The 15,798-nt window shown below is 45.3% G+C and overlaps 1 protein-coding gene across 2 annotated transcripts in view; it reads right to left on the minus strand.

Annotated features, from left to right (window-relative positions):
• Positions 1 to 15,798, minus strand: part of DNAJC13 (DnaJ heat shock protein family (Hsp40) member C13) — a 1,517,524-nt gene that overhangs the window by 737,927 nt on the left and 763,799 nt on the right. For both annotated transcript variants that reach the window (XM_078663869.1, XM_078663868.1), the window contains 2 exons: positions 8,241 to 8,342; positions 3,493 to 3,597 (listed from right to left, as the gene is read on the minus strand). In XM_078663869.1, the coding sequence (XP_078519995.1) occupies positions 3,493 to 3,597; positions 8,241 to 8,342 (207 nt within the window). The remainder of the gene's footprint in view (positions 1 to 3,492; positions 3,598 to 8,240; positions 8,343 to 15,798) is intronic.

Here is a 15,798-nt window from a genome sequence, read left to right on the forward strand (position 1 = left end):
TGGTGGGGAAGAATACACATCAAAGTTAAAGGAATCCTTTCCAAAGGTTTTCGGAGATGAACTGGGTTGTTCTACACTCACAAAATTAAGTTAGTTGCTGGAGCTATCCCTTTTAGCAGTAAACTTTGTGGTGTTCCTTTGTCAGTAAGGGAAGAGATGAAAGATCTGTTGGAAAACTTCAAACTGGAAGGTATATTAGAGGAAGTAGAAGAAACAAAATGGTCGGCTCCGGTTGTAGCCGCTCGCAAATCGTACGGCAGTCTCCGTCTATGCATTGATTTAAGAGAGCTTAACAAACAGGTAGTGGTTGACAAATATCCCCTTCCCAAAATTGCAGACATGCTCATGCTACTTAAAGGGGCAGAGATATTTTTCACAGTCGACCTCAAATCAGCTTACCATCAGATTAAGTTAGAAGAATGTTCCAAAGATTATACCTCTTTCATCGCTCCTTTTGGCACGTATCGATTTAAGCGTCTACCATTTGGGCTTGTTTCTGCCGCTTCCGTTTTTCAGAGGGCACTTGAAAATGTTTTGAAAGGTCAAAAGGGAGTACAGATTTACCAAGATGATGTACTAATTTACGGGAAAGATGAAGTTGAGCATGATTTGAGAGTTAGAGAAGTTTTGGAGAGGTTCACCTCACACAATCTAACGGTTACGATTGATACGTGCAAATTTAGAAAATCTTCAATCGACTATCTAGTACATACCATATCTGGTAAAGGCATCGAACCTAAGAATGATTTAATTAAGTCCATAGAAAATTTAGCCTCTTCTAAAAGCAAGGAAGACCTTATGAAATTTTTAGGAATGGCTGAATACTACAGCAAATTTGTTAAAGGATTTGCTGAAAAGTGTGTCCACATGCGGACTCTTCTTTGCAAAGGCGTGGAGTTTGCGTGGAGCAAGGATTGTGAAGAGGAATTTGTTAAGATTAAAGAATACCTTAAAGATACACCCAAATTAAGGAGCTATGATCCAGCGGCTAAGTCGGTCCTAGTTACCGATGCAAGCATGAAGGGTCTAGGCGCTGTACTTCAACAAGAATCTGATGGTAAAGTATATGTCATCCTTTTTCTGTCTAGGAGTCTTAGGGGAGCCGAATTAAGCTACTCTGTGATGGAAAAGGAAGCTTTAGCTGTGCATTGGGCCATGAAAAAGTTGAAAAACTTATTATGGGGAACCAAATTTGTAGTTCGAACTGATCACAAGCCGTTGGTTGAAGTTTTTAACAAGAAAGGGACAGATGCCATCTAAAGCAGGATCTCAAGGTGGGTTGTGGATTTGCAAGGTTACGATTTTAATGTGGAATATCTACCTGGAGTACGTAATTACACTGCTGATGCTATGTCCAGATTGGTCACACAAGATGATGGTAGTGTTGAGGAAAAAGATGAAGAAGAGTTTGAGTGGGTGTGTGCCATTGAATGTGGAGGCATCAAGAAGATAAATGGAGAGAAGAAAGTGAAATTGATGAAGAACTCAATGAATTATCGTCTCTTGTTAATAATGGGTGGTTCAAGAAAGGTCAAGGTGTTTCAGAGAAATACTGGAATGTGAGGAGTGAGCTGTCTATGTCTGATGGTTTGATGTTTCGGCGAACTAGACTAATTCCACCCAGGTGTTTCTGAGAAGAATTGATCAAACTAGCTCATCAAAGTCACCAAGGAATTTCTAAAACCAAATAAAGTGTTAGGTTGAACTATTGGTGGGCTGGGATGGACTTAGTTATTGAAAGACTTATGCGAGAGTGTATTCCTTGCACGTTAAGTGAGACGATTTTAAAACCAAGAGTTCAACCAATGATCATAAGAGATAGGCCAAATGCGCCATGGGAAGAATTAGCCCTTGATATATTGGGTCCTGTTAAATGTAATGATGGGGAAGTTTACACGTTTGTCCTTATAGATCTGTATTCAAGGTGGCCCGAAACTGAGATCACAAAATGTATTGACACTAAACATGGAAATTCATTTTTAATGGAAGTTTTCATTAGAGAGGGTCTTCCAGGGTACCTGCTTACAGATAACGGAGTGCAATTTGTTTTCTAAGGAGATGGAGGAGTTTTTAGAAAAAAATGTATCAAGCACAGACGATGTTCTTTGTATCATCTGGAAAGCAATGGAATGGTAGAAAGGTTTGTACAGGTGCTTAAAGAATCCATATCCTTATCCAAAGAGAATAATGTGGACTGGAAGGAGGGTGTTAACAAAATTGTTGAAATGTATAGAATCACCCCTCATGCAACAACTGGGTGCACACCTTTTCTCCTTCTTAAAAACAGACATCCGAATACGCTCATCACTCCCTTTTAGGTGAATGAAAAAGTGACAAGTCTTCTCATATGTTGTGGAAAAAAAGAGAGGCTGACAAAATTCTTGAACGGAAGGTGAGGTTTGACAAAGAAAGCTGTCAAGAAAACACAAGTTAAGGTAGGAGGTTTGGTCATGATTAGGGCACCTTTAGGTGGCAAGTCTTCTGAGCTTAAAAAGGTACATGAAGTTAAAAAGGCTCTCACTAATGCTATTAAGACTGAAGATTCTAGGATCTGGAATCTCAATAGAGTTGTGGTCAATGATAATCCTTTTGTTAATATTAACATGGAAAAAAAAAAGTTTGATTCAGGTGTTAAATACCCTTCAATTTCTTTGAGAGGAAAAAGTGGAAGGACTGTAAGACCACCAGCCAAATTCAATTATTATATTAGAGATTAGTTATTTGTACATGTTTCTTTTTCTCCTTTATTTTGTTTCATGGAGAAGGAAGATGTGTAATAATGTGCCTATTTATTTGTTTGCTTATTTATTTTGTACACAGTGGTGTGTGTCTCCTTTAAGGATTCGTTACTGATAAACCTGTTGTCCTTTGAGTAGCTCCATGGAGATGGAATACTCTGAAGTGGTTAGAGAGTCAGTTGCACCTGACTTATTGAACTGGATGGATGAGATATTTTACCCTGCAATAAACTTATCTTACTCTTACTCAACCTGGACCAGCAATCTTAATTTTTGTTACTATTTTTACACTTTTCTTTAATGAAATGCCACTGGTAATATCAGATGTGGCATTTAATAGGATTGGTCTCACTGCAAGACACCTATAAGACACTTTTTTGATGTTTTACATATTTTTTATTTGGACCAAGCTGTATTAAAAATTGTACAAAAACTATTTAATACACCAGCTCTTGACAATATAGGATTGTCATTGCTTTCATGGTATTTTTTAAAAATACAATCTAAATAAGTTCTCTAGAAGGAATGTTCTTGCAGCACCACTACTAGGATTATAAGAAGCACTGATACATGTAGTATGGAAATGAGGAGAGCATGAACATATGAAAAATACACAGAACAGGCTGGAATTCCATGTTGCATTTTCTTTTCCAATATTTCGGTCACAAAACTGTAGGACACTAAACAAAGTGGAGTTTTGACAAAGTACATTACATTTTGGGAAAATGAATATCGAAGGTAACAGCCACAGTACCTCAACGAAGCTGTAAGGCCCACTCCTTTCTTTGTCCACATTGCCAAAATACCACTCTTTTTCACTTTCTCGCTTCATATCCGGTGATGCTTCAATCACATTAGTCTACAACAAAATAATTAGACATGTAACTGGAGAACAATTTACACAAAAATAGAAACCAGCTTGGATCTTGGCACTTGCATGGTGTGGGTAATTGTTAAGAATTTCGCTGTTCCAGTTCCTCAAAGACAGTAAATCTCATACCACCCAGGATTTCACATCTTATGCTAAGTGAATGAGCATTCCCAAGAGTAGCCCAATAACCAGAGCACACGCAATATCTGTTTCCTTCTTCCCCCGTTACACCCAGCCCGTCAATAGGCTCTCCTTGCCTACTTATTTCATATACCTTTTGAACTGCAGATTTGTGTCACTGTTCAAGTTCACATACGTACCCAGGTGGGAGAGGATGCGCTTATTTATCAATACAACGCACACAGGTAAATGAATGCCACTCCTAGCTAAGAACGCTCTGACTAACTGCACTATATAATGTTTTGCTGTGCTAATTCAAGACAGAACAGCTATATATAGGTAATGCACACTTAGGAAAAAGTTCGACCAATTTACACTTAATATCAAAGTCTGAAGAGAAGTCGACATTTCAAGAAGCGGATAACAGAATCTTCAAACAACACTAGACGAAAATAAAGATTATGAAAGACAATTTTTTAATCCAACATTAGACAAAAACGGGCTAAAATGAAGAGTCTCCAAATACATTTGGCAATAAATGCTAGAAGGGTTTTGTAGACAGGTATTCAGAGGTATTTTAACGACACATCTCCGTGTTCTACATTATGTTCAGTTAATGTATCACCAAAATCCATTACTTTTTTCTACTATTTAAATATAAACATGTTCACAGACTGCAGCATAACCCAAAGGATGCTGGCATGCTTCTTAATATTTGTCTGAATGTGTTTCCTGTCACAAATCCATTTTTACTACACACTTTTTGAAGATAGTTTCTCGAACACCTCAGGACAACCCAGAAAACAGGAGATACAATGGAATGTAGAGATATGCATAGTGTTTCCACTCGAAAACAAATGTTTGTCAGTCAGTTCATTGTTCATGAAGGAGGAGACAACGGTTACTGAAACCCCTAGTCTATCTACCTTGACACTTAGTCTTCTGCAAATAGAACAAGGTTGGGTAGTGATGCCAGACACAGTGTGTTGGCTACAGCTGTCTAGTATGAAAAAAGGCATCAAAATTAATATCACCAGGGAGAAAACGACATATGAAAGGCGCAACAATCAATTAAAAGGTACAAAATTGTGCTTTTTTATTAAGTATGTATACTCAGAATAAAAACATTTAAATTCAAATACATAACCAAATCATACACTTGACCTATGATAAAAAACACAATAATTGGCATACAAAATAAAATTATCAATAACACAATTAATTATAAATTCATAAAACAGTGGCAGACAATTATAATCTTCGACGCGCGTTTCGGCGTTTTAACAAGAACGCCTTCTTCAGGAGCCACATATAAAATCAGGAGATAAAATGTTCTACGTGGTTCCAAATGATGGCTGGAACACAGGAGAGAGCTCCGTTCCTAATCGTGGGGGCGGTTGATGGGCTCGGGTCCTTATTGTTATATCCAACCAAACAGCCGAAATACTAGTGTTGGTCGATACAGTGCATAAAGGTAGATGTTGGAAGGAGCATCCAATCAATTTCGGTACTACAGCATGCAACCGGGAGGTTGCTACTTTCAAAAGCGAGACGGCTCTTCCTAGATATGGCGCTCTATGCTTTTGGTAATTTCTTTAAAACAAAGAATAGTCGGCTAAGTCGGTAATATTCAAATGACACGGGACAATTGATCTGCTCCCTTAGTGATGTCTTTAGGGCGAAAAATGTCTTGTTTGCAGCGTTAACATCAACCTGCGGGCGTTCCAATCGGTGGATTCCTGGCGTCCCGCAGCCGTTCCAACGGCTGCGGAACGCCCGCAGGTTGATGTTAACGCTGCAAACAAGACATTTTTCGCCCTAAAGACATCACTAAGGGAGCAGATCAATTGTCCCGTGTCATTTGAATATTACCGACTTAGCCGACTATTCTTTGTTTTAAAGAAATTACCAAAAGCATAGAGCGCCATATCTAGGAAGAGCCGTCTCGCTTTTGAAAGTAGCAACCTCCCGGTTGCATGCTGTAGTACCGAAATTGATTGGATGCTCCTTCCAACATCTACCTTTATGCACTGTATCGACCAACACTAGTATTTCGGCTGTTTGGTTGGATATAACAATAAGGACCCGAGTCCATCAACCGTCCCCACGATTAGGAACGGAGCTCTCTCCTGTGTTCCAGCCATCATTTGGAACCACGTAGAACATTTTATCTCCTGATTTTATATGTGGCTCCTGAAGAAGGCGTTCTTGTTAAAACGCCGAAACGCGCGTCGAAGATTATAATTGTCTGCCACTGTTTTATGAATTTATAATTAATTGTGTTATTGATAATTTTATTTTGTATGCCAATTATTGTGTTTTTTATCATAGGTCAAGTGTATGATTTGGTTATGTATTTGAATTTAAATGTTTTTATTCTGAGTATACATACTTAATAAAAAAGCACAATTTTGTACCTTTTAATTGATTGTTGCGCCTTTCATATGTCGTTTTCTCCCTGGTGATATTAATTTTGATGCCTTTTTTCATACTGTCTAATTTCCCTGTATAACATATTCTGTTGCACAAACAGGGGGTCCTTGTTACTTTCGCCAGGCTACAGCTGTCTACACATACAAAAGAGGCAGCAGACATGATTTTGTGATCCATGGCTGATAAAGCGCATTCATTACCTTGCTCAGGCAATAACAAAGCTTGGACAAGTGAGATAAAATACCGGAATGGAGATGGTGCTAGAACGCTCGATGATTTACTGTGCTGTTACAGGTCACATGCCCATGTAAACATCATAGCCAGTATGAAGTCGAGCAAATCAAGGGACCCAAATATTGCCGTCAATTATAAAAGCAAAAGCGAATCTACAGGTCTTCAATGTAACATGTGGCTAGTGCAAGCTTATCCTGTGAGAACTAGAAATACCAATAATATGGTTTCATGCACCAGATATCATGTATTCATTTATTTTTGGTCTCTGTGAAGGAACACTAGAAACAATAGAAACAATATGCCTGTTTTAACCCAAATGGTCAGGTGTTACCAGTGTTTTGCAGACGAAGGACAATCTAAAAGTAAGATAACTATGACTGCAAGTAAATGGAGTGGTCCTCAAAGCGAAGATATATTTCTGTATGGAAATATGGTGATTATAATGTGAGTAATGACACTAAAGGGCCTATTACGATGTTGGGCGGATACAAAAACCGACCGAATATAGGTTGGCGATTCCGCACCCCCTACTATGAGGCAAATGCAAATGGCTTGGTAGTAAATTCCCATTTCTCCATGGGAGCTTGAGCTACAGTCGGAAACCAGGCGCAGGAGAAGCTCCCATGGAGAAAGAGGAGTTTCGGTGAATCCCTGCACCGACTGGCAGGCTTCTCATGGTGCCTGCCACACTGTGCAGGTATTTACAGCTACCCCGGGCCCCAACCAGAGGACGCTGAGAGACGGGGGTCCTAAGTCACTTTCTGACAGTATTTCCATGCCGGAAAGCCCGACATGGGAAGCCTGTCTGAACCCGACATCAAAACCTAGACGGTGTAAATGCCATCCTAAAGGGATTATGAGCGGCCTCCAACTGAATTTGTAATTAGGCGGTCGGAGTTTAAACTAAGAATATCGGACAGAAAGCCTCCGACATATGGTATGAGGCTTTCTGTCCAACAACAGGTCAAAGGCTTTCCGACTAACATCCTAATTGGCCACTGAGTTCTCTTTATCAGGCATGTCTGGGGACCTAAAAAAGCTTTCCGTAGCAAAATGTGCTTGTCCAACGTTGGTCACAGATGTCTGTTAGGAAACAGAATCCTCCCCATTTTATTGAACTCGGAAGGACAGAAGGTGAAGTGTACCAACCAGTTTAGAAACCTGTAGTCACACAGGTAAACACAGATTACTGTACTGGATGCTTTAGTTGAAGGAGCTAGCAGAGTGAACGCAAGAATAACTCTTGAGTCAATGCATCAATTTGGCTCAAGTTGATAGCAATACAAATCCTTGGGTAATGTAGTGCTATTATTCAACCTTTCAGAAGAACAGTGGCTGCACCCTAAAATTTGACAACTATCCTCACTGCTACGTGTTGAGTGAGGAGTCACAGCACTGTTGACCCGAGGAGGCCCACTGACAACAATATACATCACTATACCACTACAAAATAAAATACAAGAACAGGTACAAGGTATTAAAAAAAAACACTAAAGTACGGCAGGGCTTCTAAATGCAGAAGAGGAGGATGGAATGCAAAGACGTCATACTCTCAACACGATTCCAATCCATCATCTCCAGTATGTAGAGAACACCACCTATCACACAAGGCAAACTTACAGACTACACCAACACATTTCACAAAACAAAAAAAAAGATTCCGTGCCATCACAAGGTGCCCTGCCAAATAGGTTACAGCACACACCTCAAGAGACTATTGATATTTCAGTGAATCATGGGAAAATTATTCAGGGGTATTACGTAATTCCGGTAGACTGTGTGTTACAACCAATGCATTTTGCTCAATAACAATCATTAAACATGTAAAACAGTGAGGTATTTACCTGCAGGGGGACTGTCGCTCTATTTATATGGAGATGGGCCAATGTCAAGAGATCAACAAGGATTCGAACACCATTGGAATCCATTAAATCCTTCACATTTTTCTATATAAAACATAAGAAGAGTTAAAAGAATTAACTAAACAAGTTAAAGCATAAAAATGTGAGTTGTACGGGGATTGTGACAGAGTTTCATAATGGCTAGGAATTCAATTTTTTAGATTTGGACCTTGCCCATCCAAAGATTGTGCATGTGAAAAAGATCGGGTTTACAAAGAGGGACACAATAAGCAAAATGATTTCATGGTGCAACTGATTCAACCAGCCTGCCAACTTACTGGGCCAACAAATTAAATGTATTTATGAAGTGTCTTATATCCTGAAAGAGATCTAGGAAAAGAGATGGCATTTATGAAGTTTCACTAGGACTGGCTGGTTGGATTTTTCCTGGGTCAAGAGGAGGATGGGAATTCTGGCCCACATAATAAAGACCAACAATACGTCCTCTACTGATTTTTCAACTGATTCTGTTGGGATACAGTTAGATGAAGTGAGGGGAAACATTTAATTAAGAGTCTCATCATCTAAACTCTTGTGAAAAAGGAACAGGGTCATGAATATAATCAGTCACTGCAAGTAGATATTAGTAATCAAGCAATGAGGTCAAGTTATATCCTTAGTGGAAGTGAAATACGAGGCAGATGGCTAGCCTTCCAATTTTAGATAGGATGGGCAGACTGCTGAAGTGAATTCCAAGTAGCCATCATCCGCTTGTGTATTGAGGGACTATGTAAAATACTGCAGAGATTCTGGAACATTTACTTAATCAGACACAAGTTTATCAACCATAAAACCATGCCCTACAGAAAATGTAAGTCACCATGAGGCAGCACATTTTCACCACGAACAGTGCTGCCAGGCAGTCAAATCAAAGTTTTATTTTGCCATAACGTCTGCTACAACCTCCTAGGAATGTAGTTTAGTTAAAGTATTAAGTTAGGAGTAAAAATAGGTAAGGTTTAAGAAAAGTTTCAGTTTGTTTGCTGCAAACAACTCATTTTCCAAGCACTTCAGAAGACATTAAGAACTCAAGTGCGTGTAAAAACATGCAATTTAAGAGTTGTATTGTACTATGCACTCATAATAAACAATCTAGCCATTTCCTCCTTTGTGCTTTTTAAAGTATTGCAAAACAGATGACAGCACTATTTTCATTGCATTACTTTCTGGTCAGAAGAGACGGCCCTTTTAGTTTGGTAAAGATTTTCCAACTGTTGATACATAGCAAAATCTCAATGAACAGGTTACTTACCTTCAGTAATGCTTTTTTTGGTAGACACTGCAAATTCCTCACCTTTTGAATATTCCCAGGCGTCAGGCTGAATCCGAAAACTTTCCAGAAGTACCTCTGCATGGTGGTACGTGGTGCTGTGTGGCTCAGCAATGAGGCTGGTGCGCTTCTGAAATGAAGGGCGGGGCCTATGTAGGTGCCATTCCTGCATGCTGATGTCCACTGCTTTCAAGGCTCTCGGCATGCTGATATGAAGAACCTCAACAGCAAATTGGCTTTAAGCAGTATGCAGATTCCTAGACTTAGGATCTTAATATTGGATAGAGCCCAATTAACAGAACATGGAGGATGGGATCTTTGTAGTGGAATCTGAGGTTAGATAGAGTCTCTACCAGACAGAGCATTGCTGAAGTTAAGTAACTTGTCCTTTTGATAGGGACTTCTAACCGCTGATTACAAATCTTTTGAATAGATACCAGAGCAGAATCTATTAGAAGGGGGGTCTACGACTTGTCCTGGAGGACAGAACAGGAAAAAATTCCCTTCTCAGCAACCCTGGATGTTCAGACAGTAGTGCTTGAACAACATATGGAGCAATGCCCACATAGCTGCCAAGCAGATGTCCAGGACAGGAACGCCACATGCCTACACAATATTAGCAGGTTTGGTACAGGTGGAATAAGTTTGCAGACCTTCTGGAGGCCGCTTTTTGGCCAGTGCTTAGCAGAACTTGATGCAAAGTTTGATCCAAAAGGAGATGGTTCTCCATACAAGCCTTACTATTTCTCACCCCAGCGAACCTCACAAAGAACTGATTGTCCACCTAGTGTTTTTTGGTACAATCAATGTAAATGGTAGCGCTCTTTTGGAGTCTGCACAATCAAGTCTCTCCTTCTTACGAAGGTGAGGCAGAGCACAGAACGCCAGCAGGGTGATGGTTTGATCCATGTGGAGTGGCAACAACGTTTGGTAAGAAGGATGCTCGTGTCCACAGAACCAGGGGAGGGGGGTCATTCTGACATGTATCGAACCACAATATAAATCTGTCCCAACGACAGGCATAAACAGTTTCTGTAGAGGAATGCCTAGCTGCCAAGATAAAATCAAACAACTATGGAGGAAGGTCGAAGGAGTTCAGCTGTTGTTCCTCAATCTCCATGCATGAAAGTGGAGATTGTAAAGGCCTGGGTGCAGAACATTGCCCTGTTGTAGCAACAGAAGGTCTTTCGGAGAGGCAGCCTGTTTGGAGACAGATGCTCAGGTATTCTGGATACCATACTTTCAACGCCCATCCAGGGCCACTGAGATGACTTGAGACCGGTCCTTCTTGGTCTTCTTCAGGACTGTGAATAGTAGTATCAGCAGAAAGGCATACAGGACTTCAGAGTTCCACTCTAGGGGGAATAAATCTTCTAGCAATGGACGCCTTGGAGACTTGAACGTGCTGAACGCACAAGTTACTTACCTTCCGTAACAATATATCTGTAAGAAACAGTAGTTAGTGTTAGATTCCTTACCTTAGAATATCCCGAGGCGTCAGACTGGATCCGGAACGTTTTGCGTAGCAGTACCACTGCGCGTCGGTAGGCGTCGTCTGCGTCTCCGTGTCCGTCGTCAGCGCCGGGATGACGTCGCCAGAGTACTTAGATGCCGCCCTCGCACGCGGACGTCAGTTCTTATACACAGCTTTTCCGCGCCAGAAACGCAGAGTCATGATAAAAACCGACACTGGTGCCATGAAACTAGGGCCCTCAAAGGGAAGAATCTTAACCCTAGATATCGGTTCGCAGAACGGGGAGGATGGGTGGGGCGCTAACTACTGTTTCTTACAGATATATCGTTAATGAAGGTAAGTAACTTGTGCATCTGAAAGAAACAGGTTAGTGTTAGATTCCTTACCTTAGAATAGATACCCCAGCAATACCAACCCCGGTGGTGGGTCTGCAAACCAATGATCACACCAAAAAGTCCTGGAGAACAGAACGGCCGAAAAAGCCATCTCTCTGGACTTGGCTGTCCAGGCAGTAGTGTCTAGCGAACGTGTGCAGCGAGGCCCACGTAGCTGCCTGACATGTCCTGCAAGGTGACTACCCAACCCAGGGCAGTAGTAGCCGCCGTGGCCCGAGTGCAATGGGCACGCAGCCCTAAAGGAGGCTTCTTTTTAGCCATTGAATAACAAGCCTTTATGCACAAAACGACCCATCGAGAAATGGTTCGTTTGTGCACCACCCGTCCCGTCTTAGCGCCCGCGTAACCAACAAAGAGCTGGTTGTCCACCCGGAACTGGCGTGTGCGGTCCAGATAGAATGAGAGCGCAAGTTTTGGGTCCAGACGGTGGAGCCTCTCTTCCTCGTTCGAGGGATGCGGAGTCGGAAAGAAGGTGGGCAAGGTGATGGACAGCCCGACGTGAAAGGCTGTAACCACTTTGGGCAGGAAAGAAGGAAGCGTTCTTAAAACAACTTTGTCCGGATGGACAGAAAGAAAAGGAGGCTTAGAAGATGGAGCCTGGAGCTCACTCACTCTCCTGGCAGAGGTGATGGCAACAAGGAATGCAGCCTTAAGAGTAAGAAGACGAAGAGGGCAATTGTGAAGTGGTGCGAAGGGAGCGCACATCAAATAAGTCAGAACAAGGTTCACGTCCCACTGAGGCATCACGAAAGGAGCAGGGGGAAACATGTGAGTGATGCCCTTCAAGAATCTATTTACAACATGGGACTTGAAAAGAGAAGGCTGATCAGGGAGCCTTAAGGTTGAAATGGCATAGAGGTAGCCCTTGACAGTGCCCAGAGCAGAGCCCTGCTGGGCAAGAGTAGGAATAAAGAGGAAAACCTCTGAAAGGGGGGATGAAAGGGGATCCACAGCCTTTGCTGTGCACCAGGACACAAATTTGTTCCACCTGCAGGCGTATACCGATTTTGTGGAGGGACGCCTCGCTGGCATAAGGACATCACAGACTTCAGGAGGCAAGTCAAATGGCTTCAACTGTCGCCACTCAATCTCCACGCATGAAGGTGGAGACTGGAGGACCGTCCCCTGCTGCTGCGACAGAAGGTCCTCCTGAAGAGGCAGACGAATCGGGGGATCGACTGACATGCTGAGTAGCTCGGGATACCAGTATCTTCGTGCCCAGTCCGGAGCCACAAGGATGACTTGGGCCCGGTTGCGCCTGATCTTCTTCAGCACTCTCGGCAGAAGTGGTATAGGCGGAAAGGTGTACAACAGACCGCAGCTCTACTGGCGACGAAAAGCGTCTCCGAGCGAGTGCCGCCTTGGAAATTCCAACGCGCAGAACTGAGGACATTGCACGTTCTCTTCTGTGGCGAATACATCTAACTAAGGCTCTCCCCACTGCTGAAAGAGACCTTGCGCCACGTCTGAGTTCAGATGCCATTCATGATCCATCATGCACAGACGGCTGAGTTTTCCGCCCTGGTGTTCAGGGAACCTGCCAGGTGTTGAACCACCAGGGAGACGCCCTGGTGTTCCAGCCATTGCCAGAGGCGCAGAGTCTCCTGACAAAGGGTCCACGACCCCACCCCGCCCTGTTTGTTGCAGTACCACATGGCGGTGGTGTTCCCAGTGAACACCTGCACTACACTTCCCTGGACAGAGGGAAGGAAGGCTTTCAGTGCAAGCCAGATCGACGCAGCTCCAGAAGGTTGATATGGAGCCGGGACTGCGCCGGAGACCAGAGGTCTCTGATCTCCGCCTCTCCCATGTGGCCCCCCAACCCAGAAGGGACGCATCCATCACAACTATGTGCTCCGGTTGGGGTAGGGAGAGGGATCTGCCGCTGACCCAATCGCGGTCCGTGAGCCACCACTGCAACTGTCTCGCAGTGCCCTCCGACATCAGGATGTGGTCCGACAGGTTGCCCTGATGCTGGGCCCACTGAAACTTCAGGTCCCACTGCAGAGCCCGCATCCGCCACCTGGCGTGATGCACCAGAAGGATGCAGGAGGCCATCAGCCCCAGAAGCCGCAGCGTCAACCTGACCGAGACTCGGGATAAAGGCTGAAAGATCGGAATCAGTGCCTGAATATCCCGAACCCACTGTTCGCGAGTATAAAGCCGAAACTGCTCCGAATCCAGAGCCGCTCCGATGAAGAGGAGCTTCAGAGAGGGACACAGGTGTGACTTCGGCACATTGATGGAGAACCCCAGCAGGTGCAGGAGGTCGGCCGTAGTCTGGAGGTGGCCGACGACTGTCTGGGCCGAGCCAGCCTTTAACAACCAGTCGTCGAGATAGGGGAAGACTGACAACCCCTGAACTGCGCAGATGAGCTGCGACCACCGCCATCACTTTCGTGAACACCCGAGGGGCGCTGGTAAGGCCGAAGGGGAGCGCGGTAGACTGAAAGTGCTTGCGGCGTACCGTTAACCGCAAGTAACGCCGGTGGGCCGGCAGGACGGGGATGTGAAAATATGCGTCCTGCAAGTCCAACGCTACCATCCAGTCTCCAGGGTCTAGGGCAGCTAAGACTTGAGCCAAGTTCAGCATCTTGAACTTCTCCTTCCGGAGGAAGCAGTTGACGTTACGCAGGTCCAAGATAGGGCGTAGGCCCCCTTTGCCTTACTTGGGAACCAGAAAGTAGTGGCAGTAACAACCACACCCTACTTCTGACCCAGGAACGCGCTTGATGGCCCACTTGGCCAAGAGGGCCGTAACTTCCTCTTGCAGAAGTTGCAAGTGATCCCCCGACACGTGGTGGTACTGCGGTGGCATGGCCGGAGGGGTCGCCTCGAAGGGGAGGGAGTAGCTCCTTCAGACGATTTGCAGCACCCACCTGTCCGATGTGATGGTGCGCCAGTGGAGGAGGTGATGGCGAACCCTGGCCCCCACTGGAGTCAAATAGGCCTAGAAGCTCGGACTAGGAAGGCTTTGAGGCGGATGCTGCGGGGGTGGATGTGGACTGGCCTCGCCGCTGTGGATTGGCCTCGCCGCTGTGGATTGGCCTCGCCGCTGTCCCCTGGCACCGCCACGGTGGTTACCACATCCGCCGCCGCGCTGGATGTTAGTCTGCGGCTTGTGGCTGGCAGGAAGTGAAGGGGCGCCCCTTCCTTGACCACGGAAGGAGCGAAAGGCAGAAGTTTGCTGGCGCTGGCCCAACAGGCCCAAGGACTTGGATGTAGTCCTGGAGTCCTTGAAACGCTCAAGCGCACTGTCTGCCTTGTCGCCAGAGAGGAGACGGCCATCAAACGGCATGTCCATGAGTGAGTTCCGGACATCAGCCGAAAAGTTGGCGGACATCAGCCAGGCGTGGCGGCGAACCGCCACCGTCGTGGAAATCGCCCTGCCCAGCGAGTCCGTGGTATCCAGCCCACATCGAATAGAGTACCGTGCTGCATCTCGCCCTTCTGCAAGAGCTTGAGCGAGTTTTGCCGGGGCCTCCTCGGGGCAACCCAGCAGCATGTCCGCAACCGTGTCCCACAGAGAGTGGGTATAACGGCCCAAAAGGCAAGCGGTGTTGACCGACCGCAAACCCAAACTAAGTGAGGAGAACAGCTTCTTACCGAATTGCTCCAACCTTTTGGATTCCCGATCAGGTGGTGCCGTCGGGAATGTGGTCTGGGAATTAGAGGCCTGGATAACCAGGCTCTCGGGGGTGGGGTGGGTGGACAGGAAGCTAGGGTCGCCCGGGGCTGGGCGGTGGCGTCTGGCCACATTCCGATCTACAGGGGAACCTGTAGCGGGCCTGGACCAAGTGGAAAAAAGTCAATAAGGGCCTCATTAAACGGCAGTAGAGGCTCCAAAGAGCTTGCCTCTGGTTTAAGGACCTCGTGAGGAGGTTAGTCCTCACGGCCGCGACAGGGAGCTCAAGAGCCAAGGCCTTGGCCGCCCTCGTCAACACCATGCTGTAAGCAGCCCCCTCCTCCATAGCAGTGGTAGGAGGGGAGACAAATCCAGTGTCGGGCGTAGTGTCCAGACCCCTGGCCTCCCCTAGCTCAACTGCCCAGTCCTGATACAACTGGCACTACCTTGCCAGTGGGTCCTCAGACCCCTCCCAATCCTCCTCGCCTCCCATCTCCTCATAATCCGGTGCAAAGGATGGGGCCGGATCATAGAAGAATTGCTCTTCTCTCGGCCTCTTATGCAGCGTCGAGCGACGCAGGTCCGACGCCGGAACCGGACCCAGGGAGGGACCGGGGACGATGTCGGCTGGGGAGGGCGTCGAGGGTGACACCCTGGGAGTCGGCGCCAGCGGAGGGGTCGTAAGGTCGACCAGCGGCGACCCGGATCCGGACCGGATCCAGTGGGGTCCTGCGGTG

This window comes from Lissotriton helveticus, chromosome 10 (assembly GCF_964261635.1).
Source record: "Lissotriton helveticus chromosome 10, aLisHel1.1, whole genome shotgun sequence".
Lineage (NCBI taxonomy): Eukaryota > Metazoa > Chordata > Amphibia > Caudata > Salamandridae > Lissotriton > Lissotriton helveticus.